Raw genomic sequence first — 12,234 nt, forward strand, 5'->3', positions numbered from 1 at the left:
GACCGCAGAGTGAAGGATAAGCAGCCAACAAGTGCTCAGCATATGTGGGAACTCCTTCAAGACTGTTGGAAAGGCATTCCAGGTGAAGCTGGTTGAGAGAATGCCAAGAGTGTGCAAAGCTTTCATCAAGGCAAAGGGTGGCTACTTTGAAGAATCTCAAATATAAAATATATTTTGATTTGTTCAACACTTTTTTGGTTACTACATGATTCCATATGTGTTATTTCATAGTTTTGATGTCTTCACTATTATTCTAAATAGTAAAAATAAAGAAAAACTCTTGCATGAGTAGGTGTGCCCAAACTTTTGACTGGCACTGTATATAACCACTCAAATTCATACAAACTGTTCTGGACAGAATCATTGACTTATTTTCACTTTTTCTACTTGTCCAATTCTTCAATCTTGTCTGGGATATATATTTTAGTTGACACACCTGTGTGATGTATCTGATATACATTAATAAACATTCATTCACTCTGGACATACATTTAATTTAGACTTTTTGAATCACAAGCTCCAAGTGTTGTCTTTGTGTTTAAGTTACCACAGAAGTTAGTCAAAGTTAGTATGTAGAACTACATGAAAAACATTCTATGAAAGTTATTGTTTTGTAATCTAACAATACAATTTAAATTAGTTTATAAAAAACGTTATTGCATTTAGTCATCCCCAAAATATGGCCTTTGAAAGCCTTGGTAGTTGTCTCCTTCCTCAGGGAACTGTCAGCATATAGCTGACAACAGGATGGCAGGTTTTTATGTGTTCCATGGCCCAGCAGACTCACCTGAGGATGGACACATGTTAGCTTTAATAAATGTCTGGAAGATTTTTACAGGGAGGAGAGAGCATGAGTTTTGGCGTGAGTACAGTAAATCCAATCCAGCTAGTGGCCCTGGATAATATGCTACAATATGTTGTCACACAGGCAGACTGCCATAGTGAAGCAGGTTTACATTAGGAATCAAGTATACTATTACGATTGTAGCTTACTTGTCTGTGCTCTGGAGAGATCGCAGGTAGTTGGTCAGAAGGCTCTGGAGGTCCCGGGACCATTCTGTCTCTAGCACCTGGAGAGAGATAGATAGCAGTAGTGAGTGCTAGAAAGAAGTGCTAGAAAGAGAGAGAGCCCTCACCCATGACCTCCCACTGGCCCAGGGCCTCCTCCCTAGTATCATCAAATCAAATCAAATCAAATGTATTTATATAGCCCTTCTTACATCAGCTGATATCTCAAAGTGCTGTACAGAAACCCAGCCTAAAATCATGCAATGTAAAGGAAAACAATAATATCATGGCTTACCGACACAGAGTGCTCCATGTTCTTGCTGGTAGCAAGCCTCAACCTGGATGCAGAGAAATGTTCTGCCTTGTGTATGGTATCTCCCCCAGGCTCCAAGAAATCAAATGACAAACCTTCAGAGATTAACAAAAGAAAATGGTACCTGTATTTACTGTAGGATTCATGTATCAGTTTGCCTACTTTACATTCATGTCTTTAAATGGCAACAATAGATCTGAAAGTATACATGCCATTTTGTGATAACAGCTATGTATCACAACCGGCCGTGAATGGGAGTCCATAGGGCGGTGCACAATTGGCTCAGCGTCGTCCGGGTTGGGGTTTGGCCGGGGTACGCCGTAATTGTAAATAAGAATATGTTCTTAACTGACTTGTCTAGTTAAATAAAGGTTAAATTAAAAAATAATATATAATTAAAACATGTATATTTATAGCTAGCTAAGATATTATTTATATTATGGCACCACGTCTCATCTCACAAACAATTGCTAAGGTGAACAGCAAATTCCACTATTGTGGCTAATCCTTCTTGTGGCTAGCTTCACATAGGCGACTTATTCCATCATGACAACATGCGCCTCCTTATTTTACGGTAGTTAGCTAGCTGCTAGCTTAGATGCCTGTGATTGTTGAGACCTAATTTTGCAGCCAATCTGCTTCAAAGATGGATGATGTCAAGAATTAGCCAAGGTACCTAACTAAATGACAACCCTATTAATTAGGTATCCACTCGATTGCTTAATAAATTATCAAGCTAGCGTGTGCTAGCCAACATGCATTGCTTCTGACACCTGCCACGAACCTGCTTGCTTTACATCTGACAGATATTTAGTTACCATAGCTAGCTAGATAATAATGGTTTATGATAACTGCAGTTTTGTTCATTATCAAGCTAGCTAGCTAAGTGTAAAACTGAGTCTGCCTGTTAAACACAGCTAGCCACATCAATTCTAGCAGTTGTAAATCAGCTAGCTAGCTTGATACTCAGTAACATTAGCTTACTATGTTTTTCTAGCCAACTGGACATTCCCCTTGCCCCATCCGGGTAAATCTTTTTGCCTACTCCCGTCTCTTGGCCTTCTAGGTTCAAAACTATATGGCTGTAGTCCAGTGCCTTATTGTCAAAAGCAACCCACTCTCAACACAGCCACCTGGTGTAGGCAGGCAGTCAATGGCTCAGTGTTCCAAAACTGTTCACCTGTTCCTACATCAAACAAAGACAATGTTCCATTTGTTGTTTTTGTGTGTTTTTATGGTGTGCGTGTGGCACAGCAGCATATAATAGATTTGATCTCCTATTTCCAAAACAATGTGACATATCAAATTGAAACATAGCTATATGCGGTACACATTATTATTTGGGGGGTGCTAATGTGAAACATGGCCTTTAAACTTTGAACACCTTTCTGTCATACTGAACGCAGCCCAGGCAAATGCAATCGAGCAACTCGTGGTGGCATTGATCAACCAATGGTGTGTTAGATACCACCCACAGACATTTGCTTGACACCCCCTCATTATCATATTGGAGGAAGAAATACATAAATAAATAAATGAAGAAATAATATAAATGAATGAAAGTGGGATTAAATATTTAAATAATTATTTACCTATCTATGTGTGCATTCATTCATCCATTTATGTATTTATGTGTGTATTTGTTCATTTAATTCTAATTTCGGCAGGTTTGGTCTGCCATAGATCTGTTCTATGTGCACTATTTCTATGCTCCCGTTCTTAAGTTTCATTTTTGCATCGTTTACGTTCGGTTTTGCACAACCCCTTTAGGCGAGCAATTTGAATTTGGACAACCAGGAAATGAGAGAGCGATTTCTGCATATTGCACCTTTAATAGACACTTGTACATATGTGAAATAGGACAAGTATAAGCACCCACCAAATTACTATTACACATACACGCTACCCAGATACACTTACCAGCACAAATTTGGTGCACATTGGGTTACCAAGCAGGCCACAGCTCTCATATGTCTGAGTCAAAACGAAGAACTCAATATTGGAAATATAATGTAATGTGCGTTCATACATAATGATCTATCCTGATTCAATAACTTATACTCTTGTTTGTGAAGATGAGCAGGGGAGTGTATTAAATCGACATCGCCGTTGTTTCTATAATTAATGCACATTTGGCAGTGATATAGCTGCAATTTGGCCTCCTAACAGCTAATGACTTTGTGTCTTGATGAACAGAGCTTTTCCCACATCTCTGCTGTTTCTGTGGAACTGAAGTCAATAACAAACCAATGTTGTTATGACTCTAATAACCCATCTCCTTACAGTAAGGAGTTTGGGTGATCTGTAGTCTGCACACGAGGAGAAGTGATCTAAAGCCAGCTTTTGGATCGCCTGTCTGCATGTGAACTCTCTGACAATGCTAAATTGATTTAGACAGATTTGCCTCATGTCTTCTGAATCCAAATTCCTAGAGTAAACTGCCGACGGCAGCTGTGCTGGAGGAGCCATTCCAATGCATGTGGGGTAGAGACATTTGCCGGTGAGCTGAGTTTTGTTTATAAGCGTCTACTAAAAATAATAGATGGATCTGAAAAGGTGTAGTGAATATTGTTTTAAAGGTTTATTCATGACATGTTAGGTTTTGTCCATAAGGTAAGAGTGCTTTATTTTGATTATGTTCCATGTAGATGATGCATTCAAGCTGGGGAGTAGATATACTGTTGATTTGCCTGTAGTTGAGGCGCTTTGATAAGTGATGTAGCTTTTTGTGGCCTGCTTTTTTCCCATTTTCAACTCAGTTTGCTGCACTGGAGGCTATTTTACCAATTTTCCTGGAGCCTATATTTCTAACATTTAGTTGGTTTCTTTGTAATCTTTCATTTGAATTGTATTTCCCTAACCTGCACACTAAATAAAGTACAGATCTTCAATGTAGACTTTTCTTTCATTCCATTCCAAAGTTGAAAGCAGAAGTTTGGCCTATAGCTAGTTATTTGTAGTTATAGAGGCTACTTACGTTAGTGGTACAAATGGTCTACACACACTCACACACACACACACACACACACACACACACACAAACACAAAGTCTCTTTCCCCTCTTAAATCCTGGGCACTCTGACAGCACACATTAAGATCTGCCTTCTCAGCATGAACACATCATAAAAGTGGACAGGCAATTTCTGTTTTCACCAAATAGCCACGCGAGCTCGTTCTGCATCTCTGATTTTAATACACTCGACAAGCGGCTTAGCAGCGCTAAGGGAGAGTGAGCCGAGCCCGAGGGAGAGAAAGAGAGAGATCCGAAGGAGCGATTTTTCGTGATATATGCCCCAATGCCCCTAAATCCATTTCTCCGTTTGAATTATCAACTAGAATTTGATTAATATGCAAATTCATGGCGAAAAGGCTCGTATAACTCTCTCAGTGGATAGTAATTAATCTCCGGTTAAAGTAATTTAATACATATATTCAGTTTTGTCAGCGACATGCTTAGTTCAATAGCCCGTAAAATTGAAGTTTGAAGTGTTAAGGGGCTCTATAGGAACGTTATAACTAAAACTTTCAAATGTACCCTCTTTAGTGATCAATCAAGCTTCCCCCCAGGTTAATCTAGCTAATTTCTCACATCAAATCATAATAGGGTGACATGCCATTGAGCCAAGAATCGATGATGTTTTTCTTCTTCCTTTCTTTATAATGTTATCCACTTGATCCTACACTGATGAAAAGCTATTTCAACCACTGAAAGGATTTTTGTCGAGAACTTATTGACAAGCCAGAATTTAGATTTCCATTATCCACTCGGCCTACAATTATCCAAACTATGATTTTAATGTAAACGAAATATGTTCACAATTACGTACCTCGATAAAAAAAAGGAAACATATAAATAAAATAAAAAGACCATCGCTATCAGCGACATCTGCGTGACATCTGCCCGCGTGATAGGCTACGTGAATTTAAAAAAGGAGACACGCAAAAAAGCTAAAGGAAAAAAGAAAATGGCCTACATAACTGTGGATACATTTCAAAGATTATTTCAAATCAAATTACAAATTATCGAGAGAGAGAGAGAGAGAGGGGAGTAAGGTGAGGAGGTGATGTAGTGGAGGGGAGGAGAGGGGCGCAGGCCCTATTGTTTCAGCAGAGACTCGTGCATCAAACTTCAATTTTCCGGCCGATTGAACTAGTGATTATCTTCTCTCTCCTGAGCTGAAATACATTTACAATTTGTGGATTAATTACCATATTGAAGTATTGGGGATTGTGCTTATCTTCGCCACGTCGCCACAACACCTCATAAAACAAGGAACTGAGACCAGCACTGGAACACTTTGTACTGGTCACTATTTGGCCCTGCATTAAAGACATCCACATAAGAAACCACGTGGAAGCAAGATATCTAAAGTAGGGCCTACACTCAGAAAAAAGGGTTCTGGATAGAACCAAAAAGGGTTCTGTGCTTGCTTCATATGTGGCACCACTTAAGGTTCTATATAGAATCAAAATTGGTTCCATATAGAAATATGGAACCCAAGGGTTCTATAAGGAAACCAATTTTGCTTCAGTGAAGTAGAACCCCTGGGGTTCTGATCAAAGAACCCTACAAAAGGGGTGCCATATATGAAGCAAGCAATAGAACCCTTTTTGGTTCTATCCAGACCCTTTTATTCTAAGAGTGTAGGCTTCTCTACAAAAACGGGTGACGCTTCACTGTTCTAGGATATGCATGGCACGTCAAAATGCAGAAAAATTAAGTCCCAAAAACAAATCCTCGACCTCTTACCTACCTCTGCCAATCAAAATTGAAATGTTGCTCTGTTAAATGAATAGAGCTGCATACAATATTAATAACGTAAGAAAATGAACTTTGTCCACACAGCATCCACCATAATGTATGGCTGTAATGGTTCATTCACAACAACAGCATATTCATCAATGAATTTTTTCACAAATGTATTGATAATAATTTGTTTTTGTATAACTTGGTATTAATAAAATAATCGTACATTTACATTAACAAACGCAGGGCTTTAGCAGTTTAAATCAGCCTCCTTGTTGGGCCATAGTACCATGTGCGCGAGTCATAGGCTTGCAGTCTCGAGCCTGTTCTGCCAGAGGGATATCAGCTTGAGCAGAGAACATTTTTTTGCAGGGAAGGTGGCCTGCTTTCATTTCCATTCTTTACAACCAATACTTATTGCAAATGGAACACATGAGGGAGCTTATTAACACAGCCCAATTAATGTCAACAATAGTAATTTAATAATATAAACAATTATACTATAATTATTATAATATTATCAAAAAGTGTGGTTATGTGGTTGTCATGTGGCGTTGCTACCATACTGTATTGTCATGTGTTACTGCCCTGCTATGTTGTTGTCTCTCTTTATGTGGTGTTGTGGTGTCTCTCTTCTCGTGATGTGTGTTTTGTCCTATATATATTTTTAAAATCCCAGCCCCCGTCCCCGCAGGAGGCCTTTTGCCTTTTGGTAGGTCGTCGTTGTAAATGAGAATTTGTTCTTAACTGGTTTGCCTAGTTAAATAAAGGTTAAATTAAAAAAAAGAAAACTACTAACAACAATATAAACCGTAGCAATAAACTAATGATGATAAGAATAAATTCATTGTATGTTAATAATAATTATAATAACTATAATAATAATAATAATAACAACACTATTGTTGTTATTCTTACTGTTATTATTATAGGTTATTAATAGTATGCCTATAATATAATATGGTAATGTGAATGTGGCTTGAATTACAATGTATTTAATTAAACTAGGCCTAATTGAAAACAATACATTTCTAGTACTATATTATAGTAGCCTAGATAGTATTTTAGAATAACATTTGTTGAAGAATTATCTTCAATGCTCAATCTTCCAAGTCAAGTTTTACATTAGTGCTTTTGTAAAAAGTATCTAACTACATAATAAATTATTAACATCTTGGGGTCATATTATTGCGCTCTCAACTTCATTAAAAGTGCCATAGACAAAGAAAAAAAGGAGGTAGCTAACAGAAGAACACAAAACGATAAATCAAAGCCCTCCACCGATCGCACAAATGTCACCGTTTTATCATTATGAGACTCCGCTATACTTAGCATGAAAAACACCCAGGCCACAAGATAAAATGCTGAAAGATCTATCGTCCAAAAAGCCAAACATATTATTTCTAGCCCCACACACAAACACAAAGCACAGACCAGCCCCTCTCCAGAATAAGATACTTCAATTGTGATGTATAGACTTGTTTAAAACGCGCGAGTCAAAAAAGCATCGACAGTGACAGCAATGAGCACAGATGCCCTCAGTAGCAGAGGGGCCATGTATGCATTACTGCCTTTGTAACAAAAATTAAGCTAACGGAGGGTTAAATCAATCCATCAAATTGACTGGAAATTGTGAGGAAAATTCAGAAACCATATGGCCTCCAAACGTTTGTGTCTTTTTCTGTGTGTTGGGTCACGCTTGTCTCCGTATTGCGCGCGGCTGGAGTCCGCCCATGCTCCATTGTGGCTGTCACACAGGGGAGCAGTGCTCATTTGTTCGCCGGTTTCACGCTTCTATGCCGAGAGTGAGCGAAAAACGCACAAACAGCATGGAGAAGCTGGCCCAGAACTCGACGTTTTTGTGCCTTCTTTTATGGCCTCACTCTGTGCTCCAGATTGGCGTTTCTCACAAATTCTATTGAGGAAATGAAAACACACGTCGCCGGGTCAGAAGGCAGGTTTTCGATGTGTTCAATGTGCTTTCAATGTGAAAGAGAAACGATACTTTGGCTTGAGGCGCAGCAATTTGATATTATGTAAAAACACTAATAAAATATATGATTATAATAGGCCTGTAGAATGCTGATTGCAAAAAAATATGGAATTAAGATCCCAAAATCATTTCATGTCTAGCTATGTTTCAATAAACGCTACTAAAATAAGTGGTCTATGAGGAATAGTGAGAAACGAAATGTTTTATTTTGAAATACATTACACTTTATACATTATGTTTAAAATGGTGTGCTGGCATTGAAAGGCACTTACAGGTATGCAAACCATTATAAATATATTAAAATGTGACTGATATTACAAGCAACCAGATGGAATATTATTGACCTTTGATTATTATCTTAGAAAATGTCTTCCCATCGTTATCAAACTGTTTAAATATGTCGGCTTACCATATAGTTCTAACACCTAGCGTAGGATGTGTGTTTTTCAATCTGAATGCCTCTGTGTAACATTCAAACCAACAGTCGTGTAAATTACAATTAAGTTCAACAAAATAAAACATGCATTGAAATGATTCATAGGTTGAGTAATTAGCTAGTGGTATTAGCTCATAATGGGAAGATTGTGTGTGTGTGTGTGTGTGTGTGTGTGTGTGTGTGTGTGTGTGTGGGCAGATCATTTGTGGATAAATTACATATTGCTTTTCTTTAAACTATTCCACGTTGGTTAAATGAATGGATGAATACAATAACTCTCTGCATCTGTTGTCGCATATAAGACACAGTCCATGCGATGCTAAGTGTTCTTCATAAAAGCCTCGTGATGTGGTGCATAAATGGCACTTCAAACTTTAGTCGTGGTAAGAGGGAGATACAATGGTAAAAAAACCTCAGTCATCCACGTCAATCTCCTCATCCTCGGAGCAGCCCTTGCTGCTAGTATGGTCTGTATATGGCGACGAAGGGGAGGACAATAAGAGTTTGTTCGAGGTGTTGCACTCATGGTTCGATAGCGAGGGTGACGCAGATCTATTAGGGCCCAGTGCCCCGTTAGCTGCGCATTTCTCCAGTTCGGCTAGTTTGGCCATCTTCTCAAACGACACGGTTCCCACGGCTTTGGCCGACTCCACGTCCGCCTTCATCTCCTCCAGGTCGCGTTTGAGCTTGGCGCGCCGGTTTTGGAACCAGGTGATGACCTGCGCGTTGGTGAGGCCGAGCTGCTGTGCTATCTGGTCGCGGTCAGCTGGACTCAGGTACTTCTGGTAAAGGAAGCGCTTTTCCAACTCGTAGATCTGGTGGTTGGTGAAGGCCGTGCGAGACTTCCGGCGCTTTTTGGGGTTATTCCGCGAACCGAATAGTGTCGTGCCGTCTCGGCCTGTGAGAGGATATATAGAGGATAGGGATGTTATCCTATAGGCATTTGGTGAATCACCAGGCATAATGTCGCTCCAAGAAACCTTCGAGAAATAACTGCTAAAACAATAAGAGACCTATGCATGTATTTCTCCTCTAAAACCACTACCACCACCAACAACAACAATACTGTCAATAGGCTAAACGTATCGTAATAACAGACGATAATAATCATGTGATACAATAGGCCTAACAAAAATAATCATCTTAAACGAAATATTAAATTAGTTTGCGTTATTATGTGGAGTATTATTTTGCTCCATGTTTACGCTTAGGCTAATTATTCGTTTTTTTCATGGTGGAACTAGTCACATTTCATCTATTTTGTTCACGTAGGAATAACCAATTCGATACACATATTTTGCAGAAATCCAGGATATATATTTTTCTAAGTTCCCTCTCAGTTTAAAGCTCTTTGGCAAGGCTCATTAACATGCACCGTGCTTTTTATTCAATACTCAAATTCTGAAAGAAATATGTGTACGACCAGACCCACTGCAGGCACACACACACACACACACACACACACACACACACACACACACACACACACACACACACACACACACACACACACACACACACACACACACACACACACACACACACACACACACACACACACACACACACACCTGACATTCATATATTTTTCGTTAATTGAATTTGTAGTAGACCATAAGCTGAATTACAGTAGGCTACACAGTCTGCACATAATAACTAAATCGGCCAAACAAAGATCTGACTGTCCAGACTTACCCTCCGCCGCTTGAAGAACACTGACTTCGAGCCCTTTGAAGGTTTTGCTGGCGAGCTCCTCCAGAGCGCAGAGCGGGGAGGTTTGGGTGAAAAGTCCCCGGCTGGACAGGCTATGCCCTGAAGAGGACAGCTTCTCGCTGGAGGAGAGCAGGTGCGCCGTCCCGCAGCTGGAGTAACTTCTCTTTACCGAGGGCTTGTTCAGTATGTCCTCTATACTGAATGGCGTCAGGGGCTTGTTGGAGTTGGCCGGCGGCGGAAGCTGGTCCAGCGCATTGCGTCTCCGGTCCTCCATAACCGTGGGATCTTTGGAGGTCATAGTAGTTTATCAGGTGACACTTCGGAGATTTGTTTATGCTCTGGTTATACTTCAAAATAAGTATGCCTTAATGAAAAGTTGTGGGAAATGTGGAGAATGGAAATCCGATCACAGGTGCTTCTGCAACCGCATGTTGGTCGCTTTGCCGCAGGGTAGGGAGACTTTGAGTCCAGTTAAAGTCCCACTTCTCCTGTCTACTGTTACGGGGTGACGCACGAGCCACAACATGAAACCATCCGGTGGACAGTGATTCCCAAAAAGCAGCCGCAATTGACCACCACTAACAAGTTATTGTAGATTGGAAGGTAATCAATTATGGACACTGACACACATGCACACTCTCTCTCTCTCCCTCACTCTTTCTCCCCCCACTTTCTCTCTCTTTGTCACTCCTTGACTATGATGCGGTCCAGTGTAGGATTTAGCGTGAGCGAAGCAGCGGTAATTAGAGGGCATGGCCGGGGGAGGAGTCGAATTGGATTACTTAATGCTGTCACACTTTCGACTAATCAGCACTTCATCGAAGTACATATTATCCTTTTCTGTAGAATAGCCTATTTGTCTTCCACGTAATGTAGCCTACGCATGAACAAAATATGTTGAACAATGTTCAGATCGAATTACCTTTTCTAATTTGCTTACAGTTACAATAGGCTAATGTATCTATATATCTATATATATATATACACATCATTTTTTAAACGTTTTTACTTGTAACCTAATTTTCGATATAGGAAGGTGACACGTGCACTGGCTATGCCTGTGCGTAAAAGTTAGTCTAGTGTGCTGTTGTGTGCTGTTGTGAAGGCAGGCAGTATATCAGGTTAATAATACTTCCGGGCAGAGAGACAACATCATCCCCTTTAGCCTTGCCAAATCCTCTGCACTATAACTTACGCACAAAGGGCCATCCTCCATAGCGCAATGGGAGATATTTCACCTCCTCACTGCCTTGCTGCAATGGTGTACAAATATGGTGTACAAATAGGGATCTATTGCAGAGGTATATTTACAGTAGGCCTACTGTTTAGAATTGAAGTGTCAGTTTAACCATCCAGCGTGATTTTACATTTAGACTATAGGCTGCTACACACTAAAAACAAATAAACGGTAGTGCTAAGTAAGGATTATTTGGCTTGTGACCATAGCGGATCCATTTTTGGTGTTATATGGAGCCTTTCTTCGAAGTCTCTATAAAGAACCCTTTTCTAAGGTTTTATAAAGAACCCTATAAAAATGTCCTTTCTCAATCTCAACGGTTCTTTGTAGAACCATACAGGGTTTAATAGACATATCATTTTGTAAAAATTCCATAGGTTTTATTATTGTGCTTATTAAGTTGAAATCAGGAGTGCTAGCTCTGGGTCCTTGAGGAGAGAACTGAGAACTACTGACTTAGTCAACGATCTCAATTGATACAAGGCCATACGTAAGTCTTTCACAAGACACGTCACTAGCCATAGTCATATATAACATGTAATAGCATAACACAACAGAACCCTTGTTTGAACTACAAAGAACCATCGAAGGGCTCAAAGGGTTCTTTGGGTCAGTATGGTTCCACATATGGTTCCATATGGTTCCACATAGAACCATCACCCTTCCCAAAGAACCATTGAGGAACCCTCATTTGTTGATGTAGGCTTACTGAAATAATTGTATGGTTAGGCTATATCTCTACTAAACACTTTTATGTTGGCTACATGTTTTAAGCCAGATCAATGAA

General features: G+C 39.7%; 1 protein-coding gene across 1 annotated transcript; it reads right to left on the bottom strand.

Annotated features, from left to right (window-relative positions):
- Window positions 1–8,245: 8,245 nt before the first annotated feature.
- On the bottom strand, window positions 8,246–10,907 carry lbx1a (ladybird homeobox 1a). Its single transcript, XM_014154011.3, has 2 exons — window positions 10,193–10,907; window positions 8,246–9,395 (listed from the first exon to the last, which is right to left on the bottom strand). Exons 1-2 carry the CDS (start codon window positions 10,506–10,508, stop codon window positions 8,911–8,913), a joined length of 801 nt encoding a protein of 266 aa, XP_014009486.1. The 5' UTR covers window positions 10,509–10,907; the 3' UTR covers window positions 8,246–8,910.
- Window positions 10,908–12,234: the final 1,327 nt, after the last annotated feature.

Source organism: Salmo salar, chromosome 18 (genome assembly GCF_965601325.2).
Source record: "Salmo salar chromosome 18, fSalSal1, whole genome shotgun sequence".
Taxonomy (NCBI): Eukaryota; Metazoa; Chordata; class Actinopteri; order Salmoniformes; family Salmonidae; genus Salmo; species Salmo salar.